The sequence below is a fragment of the Puntigrus tetrazona genome, chromosome 7, assembly GCF_018831695.1.
Source record: "Puntigrus tetrazona isolate hp1 chromosome 7, ASM1883169v1, whole genome shotgun sequence".
Taxonomy (NCBI): domain Eukaryota; kingdom Metazoa; phylum Chordata; class Actinopteri; order Cypriniformes; family Cyprinidae; genus Puntigrus; species Puntigrus tetrazona.
This window is the reverse complement of record NC_056705.1, coordinates 15,678,957-15,697,600: the sequence shown is the minus strand read 5'-3', so window position 1 is coordinate 15,697,600 and position 18,644 is coordinate 15,678,957. Positions and strand designations below refer to the sequence as shown.

General features: G+C 37.0%; 1 protein-coding gene across 16 annotated transcripts in view; it reads right to left on the bottom strand.

The window, feature by feature from the left end:
- Window positions 1–1,071: 1,071 nt before the first annotated feature.
- The window catches only part of plekha7b (pleckstrin homology domain containing, family A member 7b), a 79,846-nt gene continuing 62,273 nt past the window's right edge, over window positions 1,072–18,644 (bottom strand). For 6 of the 16 annotated variants that reach the window (XM_043243810.1, XM_043243819.1, XM_043243813.1 and 3 more), the window contains 17 exons: window positions 17,267–17,383; window positions 15,206–15,274; window positions 14,288–14,368; window positions 13,081–13,230; window positions 12,882–12,983; window positions 11,808–11,973; window positions 11,528–11,691; window positions 11,242–11,433; window positions 11,064–11,154; window positions 10,001–10,092; window positions 8,554–8,772; window positions 6,632–6,814; window positions 6,173–6,306; window positions 5,668–5,810; window positions 3,356–3,514; window positions 2,040–2,084; window positions 1,072–1,762 (listed from right to left, as the gene is read on the bottom strand). In XM_043243810.1, the coding sequence (XP_043099745.1) occupies window positions 3,372–3,514; window positions 5,668–5,810; window positions 6,173–6,306; window positions 6,632–6,814; window positions 8,554–8,772; window positions 10,001–10,092; window positions 11,064–11,154; window positions 11,242–11,433; window positions 11,528–11,691; window positions 11,808–11,973; window positions 12,882–12,983; window positions 13,081–13,230; window positions 14,288–14,368; window positions 15,206–15,274; window positions 17,267–17,383 (2,046 nt within the window). In that variant the 3' untranslated portion in view covers window positions 1,072–1,762; window positions 2,040–2,084; window positions 3,356–3,371. Of the gene's footprint in view, window positions 1,763–2,039; window positions 2,085–3,355; window positions 3,515–5,667; window positions 5,811–6,172; window positions 6,307–6,631; window positions 6,815–8,553; window positions 8,814–10,000; window positions 10,093–11,063; window positions 11,155–11,241; window positions 11,434–11,527; window positions 11,692–11,807; window positions 11,974–12,881; window positions 12,984–13,080; window positions 13,231–14,287; window positions 14,369–15,205; window positions 15,275–17,266; window positions 17,384–18,644 lie in introns of those variants that run through there. The other 10 variants (XM_043243815.1, XM_043243822.1, XM_043243826.1 and 7 more) reach the window with 7 other exon arrangements.

Here is an 18,644-nt window from a genome sequence, read left to right as displayed (position 1 = left end):
CTCTCACTTCTTCTAATCAGATGCAGTGAGATGTGGCAGCTCCTGCTGGGGAGCTATGGGAGGAGCAGCATGTCTCACAGGTGCTTTCAAAGAACAAGATACAGCAGTGGAGAGACTGTAATTACTCTCCAATTACAGATAAAGATCTCACTCGAGGGCTGCAACACAAAGTATCCTAACAGCCGTGCAGACCCACTCACACTACGACTTAAAAAAAGTCCAATCAAGAGCGTCTTAGGAAGTGTCCTTTGCAGGTACAATGATAATCACCATCATGCAAAGGATGCTTTTTAATTGCTGTGGTTTTCGTACTGACTCACTAACAGATAAACAAAAGTGCCATTGAGATGTGGGGTTGAGGGAAACAAGAATTATTTTTATATATATGTATGTATGTATGCATGCACACATACATTGTATATGTAAAGTGTGTGCGTTAATACAGTACTTAAAATACATATTCTACGAAACGTTGAATATATTAAACACGCTATATCATTCGTTTTCATTTTAATAAATATATTCGTGCGGAAAGATGCATTTATGTATGCATATGTGTGCAAATCAAAAAAAGTAAAAAGCTGTGCGAAATTAAAATCCTTTATCTTTATTACGTCTTACAAGAGAAAGAGATCAAAACGCTTAATGCACATTTTAAAGGAAATCCTTGAAGCAGTGACAAGAGCACATTTCACATTTATGGGTAAAAACCTTTGTTCCGTATAAAAAATAAGAGGTTGTTACAGAACTCGAATGGAAAAGGAATTTCAAAATGAGGTTCTCTCCGCATGTCCTTATATTTTATTCTTTTATTTTTATTCTTTTAACTGAATATGTGTGAAAGAAATAAAACACAAGGTGAGATCAGAAAATATTCACACAACGTGTAATTTCGAATTACTTTGCGAGACCGAAGTTGACGATTGTTTAATGTGATGCAAATGTAAAACCTCCAAATCATTTCATAAATTCCTTATGTGACATCATTTTTCTTTCGAAGCCGAAAAACTTCAAATTCTTTTCTCTCTTTCCTTCATTTTTTGAGAACAAAAACAGAATAAAAGACAAAAAGCTTGTTAATATCTTTAATATTTACAGTTTCTTTTAAAAAAGTATGTGACATTTCCCTCCCCGACCCCTTCCCCACAAATCCTGTCTGAAAATATTATTTAATGTTATTTTTTTTCCTTAACTTTGTCAACAAAAATAAAATGCATTTGGCAAGCTAACTGGAAACTGGCAGTGCTGGATACATAAAAATAATATTTCAAGTGATTTGGTGTAAGAATATCATCTGAATTGACAAAATACAATCGACATGACATTTCTGTACCGTTCATGTTCATAATGCGTTACACATGTATAATACTTTTTTTTTTTTTTGTTGCCATTACGTTACCGTTGTTTTCAAACTGAACTCCGTCCAAACATCTGTCTTGCCTCGAGAAGTAAAACATGAGCTTTGAATGTTCTCTACAATACGGTGCATATTAAAAGTGCAGTAATGTATATAAAATGGCTCTCTATATCTGGGTTATCATGGTTAGATTTTGTACAGCATATGCACAGCAGTTTCCACAGCAAAAAGTCCATATCAAATAATAGCTCTACAAAAATGCATTTCAGAAGTGAGTTCCCATGTGAGTCCAAAAGTGCGCTAAGGTCATCTCTAAGTATGAGCGATGTGATTCGACAAGCTGAGTTTAAGTTCGTTGGGGTTTTCAGAATGGGACAGCACCTCAATATCCAGACACAGCTTTGGCTGGAAAAGAGATAAAGAGCAAGAGATGAGAAATGTGAAGAAATAAAGCAAAACAATATAATAAGTAGAGCGTGCTAAAGTAATACTTTCTTCATTGCTAAAACAGAAAAAAAAGTTGATTAAAACCCATATGCTGCAGGTAGCTACATAGCGAGATTTTAAATACAATTTCTCATTTCATTTCATTTAGCTAGCAAAGTTGTTTTGACACTGTATTTTCCCTAGTGTAGTCTCTTCAACTGAACTGTAAATATTGTTTTTATAACCCAAGAATTACCTTACTAAATAGTAGACAGGTAAACACTCTCCACCCTCCTTCTCTCTGTGCAGCATGTTACATAGAGAAAATGCTGAGTTAAACACACTTAAACACATGCATGTTCACGACACATGCAGCATGCAGCCTACTTTCATACAAATGCTGCTGAAACAGCAGAATAACACGGCCAGCTCAGGCATTCACTGATTAAATGGATTGGCTAATAAACGTGTAAAATGTAAAGTTATGCACGGACTCAAATTTTTAGTGTAGTTTAATATAACCTCATCACTGTCCAACAAAGTACGGTACTAATCATGTAAGATCATGTATATATATATATATGTATATATATATATATATATATATATGTGTGTGTGTGTGTGTGTATATATATATATATATATATATTACCTTAAAAAAAATATATTTTTATATATATATATATATATATATATATATATATATATATATATAATACTAACTAAATATTGCTGTTAATGAGGTGTTTCAGTTTCATTTTTTGCGATATTTGGGGCATGTCTATATATGGTTTAAAACATGATTTTGTTATTTTCTATCTAGAAAAAAAGACATCTGTAATCAATTTATTTATTTAAATTTCAGCATATATACATTTATGATGATATTGCAGTCTAAAACCATAACCGCGATCAAGATTTCTAAGGCAAAACTAGCTACATTCATTTTTTGTGCTGCTTTTAAGACCAAAAAATGTACCGTATTTGTGGACAGTGCAACATATACTGCATATAATAGCTTATACTTGATTTGGGGCCGTGCTGAGAAGCAGAACACCCAATGCAGGTGGAGGTCATGCTCTTTCACGAACTGCACTAAAGAATAGCTTCGGAGAGATGCACACAGAGCTAAAGTGTCAATGGGCTGGGTTTATCCTTCCTTCATTCTGCTGTTTATTTCAGTGAGTCACAGTCATCGAAACACTAAAGCTCTTTGCAGATTACAGATGGCAAAGCAAGTGGTGTTTGGCAACACAACAGCATATGCTGCCTTTGCGATGCCCTGAGTCTTTGTTAATTACAAACAATTCACAAAAGACAGCATTTGTTTATGGCTGCTTAGCCTTATCGGCACACAAAAAGCCAATCTGCGCACAATTCACACACCTCTCCGTCTCCAGATGTGGAGGCAGTTGTTAGAGGGGGGCCAATTACAGAAGTTACGAAATACTGCGGCACAAGCCCCGACGAAGCACAATCATGCAGCATGCAGACAGAAAAGGTGCCAAAACACGCAGGGAACAATTAGCAAAAGCACATTTGCGTGCTAAATGCTCAGCAGTTAGTTCTTACTTTGTTTTTTCTCTGATTAGACAAAGGTGTAGTGAAATCCATTGCTCAAGGGAGAGGGAACAGACTGAGCCGTAGAGACGGCAACGGGAGCAGGGGGAGGAAGAGGAGGAGGTGGAGGAGGCTGAGGGAGTGAGGTGGGACTGTTAACCGGCGGTGAGGCTGAAGCACAAACAGGAACACAGGAGTGTAGTAACACACAGGGAGCTAGTGGCACAGTTCACACTACAAAGTGAGTGAGTGCACGGCGTTCTGAGGACATCAGGGATATTCATCAATGCAAACTTAACTAGCCTTAACTACTATGTACGACGTGCTTTTTGTGTTTGTATTGTATTGTGAAACACTTTTGCTGCTATCGAGGTGGGATGCGGGTTAGGGACCGGTTTGGTGGTATGGGTAGGTTTAAGGATGGGTTAAGTGGTTAGGGATGGGTCAGTAGTGTAACTATAAAAGTAACTGCAGAAATGATTTACATGTGTATGTGTGCAGTAAGATAATTGGACCAATTTTAAATTGTAAGTACATAGTAGTGAAGGCCACCTAATATAAAGTGGGGCTGAATATTATTTCACCATTCATCACTTCCGTGCCACTGCAAACCTGAACGACTTCCATTCTTCAATGTAACACAAAAAAGGACCTTTTTTTTTGTTTTCGAATAACATCGAATAACAATTTATTGAGAATAATAGACTAAAATCATTTAAAGTGATGTCAAATCTTAGCAAGCCTTTCGAACAGTTATTCATTTTCATCTGACTCAAGTTCAGCTCACTGAGAAGAATATCCTCAGCTAATAATGACTTTGGTTTGCTCTTCGTTTGACTTTAGAACATTAGGAACATAGCACATAAGTCACAGACCAATGATGGTGCTTTTGCATACTTACTGAAGATTACAGATTACTCCTTTTTTTTCCTTGTTTAAAAATAAAGTCATATGGGTTTGGAACGATATGAGCATTTTCATTTCTGGGCAACTATTCCTTTAACCAAGTTGGTCTACCAGCGTTAACCAGGACGTCCTTGGCTCCTCCAGCTAATAGTCCACCGAAACCAGTTTGGACCGGTTGGTATCAATTTTAGCTACATCTGGCTTTTTAAACCATTTATATTTATGGAACAGACAAGACAAAAACAAAGGGTTAGCGGAACCAGGCAGTGTCTCAAGTCGACGCGTGTTGCCCACATGCACACTACAATTGTTAAGAAAATGTACTTAAATGCCATAGTTTTTTTAGACGATTTCTCTCAGCACTCATAAACTCTAAATAAATTCTCAAAGTGGTGCTGAGGGTGATCAAAACCCTGACCTTTCTTCACAAATGAGATCCCTCACATGAGGTATCCTGACATGCTCACCAGTGGAAACACTGTGATAATTGTTGACTACTGCCAGCCTCGCACATTATTATCCATCAAGTCAGGACGAATTGACTGTAAATCTGTGTGACTAAGAGAGACACGCTGCACCCTGTCTGAAGGTTAGACCTGGCAGTGTGAGTGAGGCCTCTGTAAGAAGTAAAGATGAAACGATGGTGTGCTTTTATGCCAGTTCAGAAAGATGTTCAAAGTGCTGCCACGGGATGCAGAGTGAACAAGCCCCAGCGCATATTCAACTGGGTCATTGATCGGCTCTGAAAAAAATGGCCTCATCAAGAGATTCCTCCCAGCCTGAAAGATCCGACATGTCTCCCAATTAGCAAGCATCTTTACTCGTCAGATCTGCGCTAATAAGGAATAATGTTCAGTTATTAACGTTGCGGCTGATAGGCTTGGCTTTGCTCTTTCTTCTTCCTCATCACGCCTCCAAAGCCGATGTTTTGAAACAGGGTGGACCGTTTCTCCCAATATTCACAGTTAATCTGTAGTTGTCAGTGTGATTATTTAGGAACTTTTATTGACACAGTCAGATTTGCATTACAAATAACAATTTCTAAAGTGTTTTCTTCACATTTACCTTGATCTTTTCAGAGTATCTGAACTTGTCAAGGTGTACCACAGAGCATATCTGAAATCAGTCTATTCAAATGGAGCTCTGGCAGTCATACAGGTGCGAACTGTTGATTGTATGTTATTATGGGACTCTCTATCAGCGTCCTTAGCCTCAGCATGCATTGTGCACACTGAACTCCTTGTCCTTGCCCTTTAAAAAGACTTGTGCTTTTAACAATAAGTTTTGTCCGTGTAAGTTTTGTAAAACATAGTATGTGCTTCCATAGAAAACAGAGTGCATCAACAAGATAATTTCAGATATCAGTAAGAATTTAATAAATCGGTTTAGGATTGTGGTGATGCCGCTGGTTAGTTTACCTGCCACTTGTTTGCTCTTGAGCGAGGCCTCTGATGCTAAGGCATAGGACATGGTGATGATTCTCTCTTGCTCCTGTAGAGCTGAGTCTATGTCCGGCAGCACCGGCTTGTCTACAGCTGCTGGAGCAGGTATATTCTGGACACTTATACGCGCACAAAAAAACAATTACATTAGAGTAAACTCAGAGAAAAGTGTAACAGAAATGTTAGTTTGAAATAAATAGGAACAACTATTTCCAACATAAGACATAATTCTTGATCACCAGATCAGTATATTAGAAGGATAATGTGACATTGATGACTGCTTTGCCATCACAAGAATAAAATGCAATTTATTAAACACTAAACAGTTTTTTTATAAATTGGAAAAATATTTTAGAATACTGTTTTACAGTATTTTTGATCAAACCCCAATCTTCTGAATGCTTGTATATATAATCGCAAGAAAACATCTATAAAATGGCAATAAGAGCAGCTGTGTTAAATGAGAGTGATCTGCCAGTACCTAGACTTAGCCAGGATGCTCTTGATTCTTTCCACTTTACGATGTCTGGCCTCCATTTCCTGAGGGCTGAGGGGCTCTTCTGGATCCATGTCCACATAGCGCTCAGGGATGGCAACCTTCTGTGGCTTTGACAGCTGTACAGTAATTGAGAACAAACATACACTTGATCACTTAATACTGAAATCTAACATCCAGTCATTTAAGCAGAATATTTTTTGTCCATACTACAAAAAGTTACTATAAAAAGAATTTGCTCCCTGTTGTGTGATTTCAAACCAACATGACTTTCAAAAAAGAAAAGGATCAGTGTATTAAGTACCGGCTCACTCAACATTAACATTTACTGCATCTATAACTAAAAAGCAACATCTATAAAGCAAAATCACATGGTGACTGAGGCCTTGTTATGTCAGAATCTTCTTTTTTTGTGTAAACTAGCCCTTTAAGCAGTAGGTTTACCTCTTTGCTGAGGTCCAGCTGGTAGTCCAAAGGCTCTAGATCTAGTTCTCTCATGGGTGTGCTGCTCAGAGTGAGCCATTCGTCTGAATGAGAGCGCTGTCTCTCTTTGTGCTCGACTGGTCTCTCTTCACCCTGCACGGCCCGCTCCAGAAGCTGCAAATCAAAGTCCTGCTCTCTCCTCCACTGAAGGCACACAAACACATAGAGCCCTGAAATCTAGACCTCACATACATCTCGGAGCACGAAAATGTAATATTTCGGTTTTGAAATGGTTTTCACATGATTTATAGGACAGGTAACGCATAGAATAACATTTCCAGTTACACTGGGACAGATGTGACAGATTTTGTGACCAAGCTAAAATGACCTCTGTGCTTCACTTATAAACTTACATCCAACATTCATTCTTTACATGAAATAAAATGTTTAAAGAGGACAGCCCTACACATAAACAACAGACAAAACTGGGTTAAACTGCAACCTTGAGCGTAATGGTATATTGTCCCAGTGTGCTCCTGTACCTCTGTACCTTGCACAAGTGATTGGACTGATTGTTTGTGAAGTGTCTCATGTTCAAGCTCTCAAACCGTAGCGTACAGCACTCCTGCAAGCCAAGAAAGACGCAATAAAATGCTCCATCTGTGACTTCATTTACATGCTTCATTCCCGGGCTTTATTGTGCTTACTGAAAAAAAATAAACCAGTGTGTCGTGAAATAAACTGTGGTTTCACAATCACAAGTAAAGAGAAAAAGAACAATTGCCTTCTTTTACTGTTTTACTAGCAAAGTGTTTATTCATGTGCAAAAACCTACATAAAAGGTAAAGCAGAGCTGTGCAATTGATTTTCTTTTTGCAAATTATGCTACAATCTGCTGTTATATTATTATGAACATACAAGTGATTAAAGAAAAACGTGCTCAGCAAGTAGTACAATTATAAACAAATAAGTCATTCATACATTACCCAGTTCATTGTGTACACATTCAATACATTTTGGTAAAACAAGATGTAAAACTCTAAACATATTCAATAAAAAAGCCAGATAAGCTGAGACAAGTTGTAAAATCATGTTTTGTAGAATGACAATAAAAAAAAACAAAAAATGATCATGTAATTTATGCTGTGCACTCAAATTGCAATGATTTTGCAGGTTTTGTAAGACTTATTATTAGAAAGCTGGATATGAAAAGTGAAACTGGGTGACATTAGTGTAAAACAAAAGAATAAATGAGTGAGGTAAGCACAACGGAGTCTGGTTTCACATTTCAGTTATGCTCTTATTATTGCGGTTGAGTGATGAACAGCTAAAAGGTTTGAGAGCTTGAGCTTGAAATTTAGTTTAGATTATGAGCCCACTAATACAGCAGACCCCAAACCCTATAACTTAAGAGCATTAGGTTATTGTTATAGAGATGTTAAAGAGCATTTTGATGTTAGTCTTGGCTTTTGCCTATTAAAGACCCGTAAGTAAAAGCACACTACTTTGATTCACTATCCCAGAAGAACATGGAAGCTGCTCCCTTAAGGAGCCATGTCCCAAAGTTAAAATTAAACACTCAAACAAGTCATTAAAACATTTTGAAACTACATTAAGAGTGAGAATCAGTAGCATATCAACTTTCCTTATTAATCCTCTAAACACATTAGTCCATGTCTTTCTTCGGCAAATAGCTTAACTCCCATCGGTTCTTATTCTGTAGCCCATCCATGTGGCTCAGCAACATATAATAAAATCTCTCACGTCTCCTTCTGCAACACCTACGCGCTTACCTGCGGCAGACACTACTTCACAAAAATGCTGATCGTGTTAACGCCAAATCTTACAGTTCTCCATCAAAACACTGTAAATAGCTGAATGTGCATTTATGTCATGGCGATAGTTCTCTCTGGAGGATAATGTGTCATTGTGCTCTAACGTACTGATCCTAGGTCTGCAGACACAGGTCTGGATGTGGAGGAGGAGGAAGCACGAGACGAAGATGCCTGCCGCTCGCCCTGGCTGAGCGTTCTCTTGCGCTCCCGTACGAGGGCCTTTTGGTGCCGCTTCATCCTTTCCAGCTGTTCTTCGGCGCTCATGCGGCCGCGCTGCTGCACGGGTTCCCCAGAGTACAGCCGCTCCAAGGCACTCTTTGGTCTCTCCTAAGAGACACCAGTGAACGTGTAAATAATGCTGAAACAAACTGCACCAAAGACCAGTGTGGCGAGAGAAAAATCAAAGAGAGAAATGTGAACAATTTGCAGAAGGGAGAAGGGGAAGGAAAAAGAAAAAGGTTAAAACAGAGACCACTTAGGACATATCTGCTTATGCCTACAGTTTTTGCATGTAGTATTGCAATATACTGTATTTACTGTTTTATTTTTATTTTTTCTTAATTGCACGTCCATTGAACATTTTGAGTTTGAGTATTTAACTTTTGTTAAAAAGGAAATTAACTTCTATTAAGGAAAGATGAATTAAATTCTATAAACACTATCTATCACTCTATCTATTAAAGAAGGCTGAACATTTTTTTCTCAAAAATATACTTCATACTTCAAAATATTAATATTTTAGTTTATTTATAATTAAATAAATACAGTCTTTGTTAGCATAAGGGATACTTTTCAAAAACATTCATTCATTTTGTAAAATTCGTAAAATTCATTCGTTCATTTATAAAAGTTTTGATACATTTTCAAAATTCATGTTTTTTTCATTCTGCATTCCAATTAATCTCAATCAAACCTCCATTTGGTTATTCTGATTAGGTTAAAAACAAAAATACATCTAACTAACACAAGAATACAATAAAAACATGATTAAAAATAATTAAATAATTTAAAAAATGAAATAAAAGTAAGAGTTGCAAAAAGTCTTCAGATATGTCTATTTATGCATATATATATATATATATATATATATATATATATATATATATATATATATATATATATATATATATACACACACACACACACACACACACATATAATTTAATAAAATTGAACTGCTTTTTGTATGAGTGTAAAACAGTCAGTCAGAAAGAGAGAAGCAGAAGGAGAAAATAAAGTATCAGGAATAGAGGAGTTAATTTTGAAGCTCTGCTGTGCTCATTTCTGTTAACATTTTCTGCATGAATCCATCAGGGTGGGAGACACACACTGTGTTCACAGTCTGCATGGCAACACTACCGCAGTAATTCATTCGCAAAGTACAGTCTGGCCCAAGCCCACACTGGCTGCTTTTATTTCATGTGCTCAGCGGTTTGTACTGCTGCTGCATCTAATCAACCTGCTGTTTGTCAGCTCTGCCAAAGCAAACTATGACAGACTCTTTATGTCCCCCTGCCTCTCAACAGACACTTTCAGGACTTGTTTGGCTTCCTACCTTCAAGCTTGTGGTGGTGAGTCCTCTTCTGATGGTGACAAATGATGAAATGTTTGATGACTGGTTCAGTCTTGAAGATGAGCCTGTCAAACCTAACAGAAGTTTAACTGGATTAGGCAAATCTAATAGGATTCTAATAAAATCCTCTCTAAAATCCAGAGCTGGGAGTTCATACTTTCAAACAGCATTGTTAATTGTCAGCTGGGCAGTCTGATGTCACATTCACACTTGGTACACTTGCTTAATTGGATTTCTTCAACTACAGCATGGTCACTTTTGGCCATGTGGACTTATTTAAAGCACACATTTTAGTATGTCTACTAACAACACCCAGCAGCACGCAGACTACCATTTAAAGGTTTGGGGTCTGTAAAATTGTTGCTAATGTCTTTGAAAGAAGTCTCCAACTCCCAACTGTTCACCAAGGCTGAATTTACTTAATCAAAAATACAGAAAAAATCCCTCAAGGAATTGGCTGTATTGCTTAATTTGTGCCTAGAAACAGTGATACATATTTTAAGGACATTTTAACAACTATTCAAAATTTTACGGAATTTCTTTTTACTTTCACTTTTACTCAATTAAATGTGCCCTTGCTGAATAAAAGTAGTAATACCTTCAAAAAAATCATAATGACCCCAACATTTTGAACAGCAGCGCATCAAGCGAAAATTTTGTCATGAACTTTTTCACCACAGCATCGTTTCCAATCATGTACAGTATTGTGTTAAACATGATTCTGAAATGAAAACAACAGTGGTGGAAAAGATAAATTTGCAGCATTTTTGGTTACTTTGTAATGTTAAGTCTAAATTCATTTCTTGATTCTTATGTGGCGTAAACACACACAATTAAACATTACTTCAAAATGTGCAGAATTTGTCAAAATTTCAGCTCCCACTGGGAATGACGGAAATTGGGAAACAAGTCCACAAGCTACAACAAGAACATACAAAACAACTATCATCAATTTACTAATGGACTGTTTTATCCCCCTTTCCAAACAAGTGCTGTACACTAGCGCAGACTTGAGTCTGTGTGACATGTACAAGTCTGTGTGTACCTCTGTTTGGTAGAGTTTGGTAGCCACTGTCACGGCTCAAGCCACCAACTGCCAGCAGTTCAGGCTCACTCAGGAACGCTCGTATCTCAACCTGCGGAGCCACGAAAATAAAAATCGGAGGTATATTGACATTTTACCATATACACAGATGAAAACTGGCTCACTGAGTGGCACAAACCTTATGGTCTCCATTAGGGTACTGTCCGGTCTCCCGATCACGTTTCCGCTCATCAGACTGTCGTTTCAGGCCCCGGACTGATGTGTGGCGGATGACCGAGGTCTCTTTGGGGAGAGGGGGCACAGCCGGGGGGTGTTCGTCTGGACTGTAAAGTTGAGGAAGAGGGGGTCTGGGTGGAGCATCTTCTTCAGGCTGCATTATGTAAACGTGAAACTTCCATAAATACAGGTACATGAACTGAAGAAGCATCATGATTACACGTATGAACTGGGTTTCACTCACTCACCCATTTTGGCTTGTGCACTGTATGTAAGAGCTGCAAGGGCTGCTGGGTTGACAGCACAGGGCTGAGATGGGGGCTGGGCTGAGCAGTTTTCAGTTCACCCATGGATGGGCTCACAGAGAGAGAAGGCACTGCGGACAATGACGCTGAAGGCACGAGTTTCCTCTCTGAGTCAGGCAAATATTCCACCCATAGATATCATATGGGTAAAAAAAAAAAAGATTATCAGTTGCATCTGTATGCAGTAAGTGGCGTTGCATGTGGTGCTGTTTGACCTCAGTACCTCGGTCTGGGTTCCAGTGCATGGGGGTGATGGCAGGCAGAGGCCCACTCTCACCTGGATTACGAACAGAGTCAATGGTCACTTTGTAGTTGGCTTTGCTGGAGCTCAGGCCTGCAAGCACGTCCTCAATTCGCCACAGCTCTTTCCTCAGCTGAGATTTCTCCTGCTGCAGTAGCACAGAACAGAATCATTTTTATTCATTTAGAATTAAATAAAATAGATTAAACTTGAATAAAATAGCATACTTCAGTATTTAAGCAAATATCCTGTATTTAGCCAAACAGGAAATATTTCTGTAATTATATAAAACTCAATATAATATTCGATACACAAATAAAGTATTAAATTTAATTAAAGTTATTTAAATTAAGTTAATCTTAAGAAGCTATGAATGTAACATTATGCTTACGGTTTTCTCAGTATATATTACATTCAATATAAAATTAGTTTCTATCAGTTTATTAATATAATGTATTATACTATAATATATTAGAGAACAACAATTTCTTCAATAGAACCTAAAAGCTAAAAATGAGAGCAGAACAGAATAGAATAGAAAAAAGTACCTTTATACCACTGCAATAATTCTTTAAAAAATATGACAACCCTAAGGCTTGTCTTTGATTTTCTAAGAGGCAAATTTAGAGCTCAAAGGGGCACTGAAGAAAGGATAGGATTTTCTCTTATTTGTATTTTCAGAACAAGCCATAATTTATTGACTGTGTCTGTGTGTGCTCTCACACAAACACTTGAGAAATCAATAATCTTAGACACTGTATGCCTTGTTCTTACGGCTCTATCACGCTGATCAAAAACTGACATTAGATCTTCGCTCCGACTCCGAGAGCTCCATATCTCTTTCATCACTTTGTTCTTTCTCTATCAATTACCGGACTGAGAGATGCATGCTGAATAGAAAAGAAGGCTGACACGGTTTAACATGTTCTGATACACTTTGCTGCTCAAACAGTATTGATACTTTAGTTTGGAAGAGCACATTATAAAGAGATAAAAGCTGAAATACAATTTTGGGCTTTAGAAAATATTGGGTCTCATCTTTTAACTGGTTTTGACCTGAGAGAGAGCACTGTAGGTCATCTGGTCTTGAAGGGCTGAACGCAGTCTGTCCACATCTCTCTCCAATTGGCTGTAGTCTGCCCAAGCGTTCTCCATCTCCTGTTCAACATAGAAAAAGTCTCATTAGGAGTGCAATGAGCTAAACGTGATATTAGTGTTTAATGGACATTCTTCAGTCTTCTGCGAGTGTCCTCACCGTGGACACCTGTGAGATGTCCGCTCTGATGTGGACCACGTCCTCCCGTAACAGTTTCTGTTGATAGGCAATCTTCTCTGCATGGGAGGGCTGATCCTGGTACTGCTCCATCTGCTGATGGGAAACATCCAGAACTGACTCGAGCTTGTCCTAGATTTGGGTGAGAAGTTAGCAGATTAACAGAACAACTGTTCTGAGATATGACTGTCGTCTTCTGTGATTAACTTTCTGAGATAATTCTAGAAACAGCATTCCACTGAGGTCTAAATTTTGCTAAATTCTGACTATATTGTCAAAAAAAGATATATCATGGTGAAGTCATCTCACTATATTTGGTTAGAACAGATTAAATAGAAATAGATCTTCAAGCTAACAATTGCCCAATTACTGATGTGACAAACCACATTTCTATTGGTAACACTTTATTTTACAGTTACACCTATTGATTATCAGCATGCATATTACCAGAATATTAGCCATTTATTAGTGCTAAATAAGCACATATTAATGCCTTATTCTACAAGACCTTATTCTGCATCCCTAATCCTACACAACACCTAAACATAACAACAACCTTACTAACTATAAATAAGAAAAACTAATTTTTTGAGGGAAAAGTCGTAATTAATAGTTATTATTGTGTTATTGTCTAAAAATGTTATTATTGTTTTTTTTTTGTAACATTAACATTATCCTTACAGTCACTTTGGATTAATTAAATACATCCTTGCTAAGTAAAAGGGTAACAGTTTACTTTAAGCCTTTATGTATAATGCATTATAAAGGCTTATTAAAGGGGATAATACATTATAATTATTCATAATATGCATTGTAATACATTATATATTGTCATAAATAATTATAACCAAATTTAAAATGTATAATGTAAAAATGAATCGATAAGCATTATAAAGTATTAACTCTGGTTACAGTTATTCAATGCATAAAGTGCATTACAAGGCATAAATTATTATACTAAATTTCTAATGGATTACAGATAAAAGCTTTAAGTGTTACCAATAAAAATATTTTCAATAAAAATCTCCAAGCTTTTAAATGGTAGTGCATGCAGCCTAAATGATATGAAATGACAATTATAATTTCTGCCACAATTTGGGTAGCCCTGCCGAAAACTGAATGACCTTTACCATTCGGTTGATAGACCCAGTTAGAATACTTATTTAATATAAGGGAAAAAACAAAGCACCTTATCTTCTTTGAGTGTGCGTATCCTGGCCTCCAGCTCCTGTAGGATCTTGTCTTGCTCACATAACCTACTAAGCTTTACCTGGAAAAGCAATCACAAGCAGCAATAAAACATGGTCACCAAACAGAGGCCATGACTGAACTGAATCCATTATCACATACAAACATATCAAACACAGGGCCGACGGAATACATTCTTCCACTATTCCATATTCAACATTTCCCACTATTGAAGATATCCATTAGCATAAACTCCAAGCACCCAAGACAATTCTGGTGTCATTATTTGCAGAAACAAACAGCATTTTCTCAGCGAAAAATGGGTTAGAGTACGTGTGCAAGTGTGGGAGAGACATAAGCTGCAGAAGTGCCTTGTTTACAGTCTTCTTCACACTGCCTGTTTATTCTCCGCTGTTTATCATTCCCTCCGATTAATTATTAAGCTGTTATTATTTTACAGCCATATACTGTTGTTTTAACAACATGAAATATTCATCACGCAGATAAATCCACCAACAAAATTCTTATAAATTGTTAAACTGAAACAATGTTAATGATGAAAAGCCAGGACTTCCAGATTATTTACCTCCAATCAAACGAAAAACAGTGAGAGCACTGGAGTACAAAAATCAAACTGAAAAATTTACAAGCCCAAAGTATAAAACTCCCATTGCATGTATTTTTCTCTTTAAATTGAGCATTGAATATAAAAAACCCTCGTCAATAATTTCAATTTCTTCCTGACACTGAGAGAGAGCTTGCTTCTCCCCACAGCGTGTACCACCGCCTCACTCTGATGCCTGTGTTTACTTGCACAAATTTAGGCTTGACTAACAGCTTTCTGTGCAAAGCAAAGAGAGATCGAGAGGGGAGACGTGGCTCAAATATCGGGCTTTAATCAACAGAGAACAGAACTTACATCTATGTCACTTTCAGCTATTTTAACCGGCCGAGGTGGTCGATCTTTAAGCGAGTCGCGTCCAGTGACCTGTTGACAAAATGCAAAAGCTCACACACTTTCCGAAACATAAGCATCGACATCAAGACTAAGAAGCTGTAAGGTTGCACCAATCAAGCAACCATTAAGACTGCACAGCCTACTGACAAAGGGTTGTCGAAATCATACAAACAAACTGCGCTTTAGCAAACTCATAACATCTCGAGATGAACAAAACAAAAACAACGGAAAAACAAACCAACACTCTTTTTGGAAGCTCTGCAACGTGTTTACATACAAACAGCAACTGGGGTATTTGGGGAGAGCCGCAACGATCCACCCAAAGCGCTGCTCTTGATTTGGCAAGGTATCAATACTTTTCATCAGTGGTGAACTTGACATGAACCATGTGGGAGTGAAGCCTACAACAAGCTGCAACCCACTGAAAGACTATCATTTAGTGATAAACAGGGGTTAGCTAAAGGATATTTTATAAGTAAGAGCAGCTGTCTGTAAACGTTCGCTCATTAACAGAAAACCTCAGACCCTAGGGTAATTCCTTGATGCCTAATGTCTTCATGGAAATAAATTAGCGAAGCCTTTATATAATGCAACTGCTATAACAATCCCTCATCAGAGCAGTATTGATATTTTACCTAAAGAACAACCTTGGGTGTCCTTGAAAAAAAAATTAAGCTCTCAAATGACTCATTTCCACTAAGAGGTACGGTTCGATACAGTACGGCACGGTACACAATTATGTATGTTTCCATTGTGAATGGTATCAAAATAGCGAACGTATCACTTTTTGGATACTTAGCACAGGAAAGGGTTATATTTAACTTTGCATAATTATTTTGAACTTTACAGTAGTACAGTGCTGACTTTTTTTGTTTTTGTCTTTCCTCTTACCCCTCTTATACTTGGCTATTATTGTTCATTAAAACTGCGTTCTACAACGTTCTCTCATACAAGACGTCTATTAAGAAGGGCACCAAAGGCAGTAAAAACGCAAGCTGGATTAGCGTGTTCTGTACCGAATCATACCGTCTCGTACTGTACTGACCCGTACCTCTCCATTGAAACAAGCCAAAAGCAGCACATGCTCATAGGAATGACTCTGCAGAGCAACGGTTTACATCACCACAGCAGGTGAAGGCATGAAATGGTCACATTTGGTTACACACAACATCCTTACATTCAGACAGAACGCACTGTGTACCGAATAGATGAGAGGTTCAATACTTTTCATCTGTTTGAAATGAAGATAAAAGGGTTTTTGTGAACCGTGGGTATAAATTTAGGCAATGTATACATTTGAATTATGAATTAATAATTAAAGCAGGTGATGTGCTCCATATCAAACAGGATCGGAAAAGTCTGTGAACATAAAAGGTAAAAGTGACAAAAGTGGGTAAACTCTATACAAGAGCTCTAAAGGCCACTGATGCCACTGAACATACGAAAAACAACCCAGAATCAGATTCTGGTAACACTTTACAGTAAGGTTCATTAGTTAACATTGGTTAAAAACATTAGTAAACATTAACTGAGAATGAACAATACTTCTACAGAATTTATTAATCTTAGTTAAATTCAGCATTTACTAATGCATTATTACAATCACAAGTTCTTTTTGCTAACATTAATGAATGCACTAAGGCGAATAAAGAATGAGCAACTGCATTTTCATTAACTAACAATAACAAAGATTAATAAATAGTGTAATAAATGCATTGTTCATAATGCTTGTTCATAATAAATTAACTAATGCTAACAAATAACGCCTTATTGTAAAGTGTTACCCAGATTCTAGCCAAATCATCCAAGCATCTGCAAAGACTTTTATTGCTAAACTGCAGCATAAAATCAGATTTTTAGCAGGAAAGCTTAAAATCACACATTGCTCTCTGTGAATATTGACTGATGTAAATTTATTTAATCATCGATTTCAAAATTCACTCTACACATCCTTCAGGGTTAGAGAGCAGGGCAGCTGTTATAGAGAATAAGGAGAGGGGGAAAATCAGGAAGAATTTATGCCTTGAGGAGAGAGGGAGAAGATGAGAGGAGGAGGTAGGTGAAGGCAGATCCACTAGAGCCCACCTTCAGGTCTAGATACTCCAGGTCCTTCTTCAGCTGGATGTAAGTGTCATCTGCCTTTAAACGGGAAATGAAGAAACAGGTCACATGACACATGGTTGAGAGTATAACGTGCACGACTGAGACTGATTTTCATGCACACTGTAAATCCAAATGCTGTGCAAGTGCATGTTATAGTGATGGTTATTTCAAAATAATGGTTATTTAAAAAATACACTGCTGTTCAAAAGAAGAAATTAACACAATTTTTAGCATACAATGTAAGACCATTTAGCGAAGGTGCATTTAACTGATTCAAAGTAACAATAAAGATATTTATAACGTTGCAAAAGACATTTCTGTGTTGTTGTTTTGTTTTTACTTTATATTCACCACAGATTGCTAAAAATGTCACAGATTCCAAAAAAAAAATGTAAATACTAAATACTCTTATTATTAAATAATAATAAGAAATGTCTCTTGAGCAAATCAGTAGATGTCACGTTCAAGACTGGAGTAACAGCTGCTGGAAATTCTGCTTTACCATCACAGAAAATTACATTTTGAAATATAACAGAAAACACTTATTTTATTATAAATTCTAATAACATTTCAGAATATTAGTGTTTGAACTGTATGTTTGTGAACCCAAAATATGGCTTTCAAATACTTAAGAAAGAAAATGTACTGCTCCCAAACTTCTGAACAGCAATGTACACAATACATTTATTTTGTTCTTTGGTTTTTGTTTTTTTCACAGCAAAAAAAGTAACTGACAATTGCATCTGAAAGATCATTCAGTGTCCCTAAACTTCAGTCTAAACTATAAATGCACTGTGGTAGGGGTCAAAGTTCACTAGATGAAGTATTTTACAACAACACAGCAAATGTTGAAGAATGCTAGTTAATTTTTACTGTGCAACACTATGCACGTATACATATATAGACATACTATATATATGTTTGTAGTGGTTCAGTTGATCATATTGTAGTTTTTGAGTCACAGATCGGATGGTTTTTCAGATTAGTAAATATTTAATTCAGGCATTATATTTAAAGATTTTTTCTGCGCTGTCTGAAACACGTCTCTATGCTTGTGCGTGCTCTGGGTGTGTGCGAGAACAGCATGTGCTTAACAAATTGAGCTCTCTTTCATTTCTTCTTCTTGTCCGTATGTATCACAAATCAACCGCAATCCATAGCAAGCCTTCATTTTCATATTAAACATTTACAAGATAGCATTTACATACAATGAAAATACATAATAATTATAAAAATCATTAACGCACAATAAATAACAAAGTGTCACATTCCACCAACATTCTTGGGGAAGCAACTC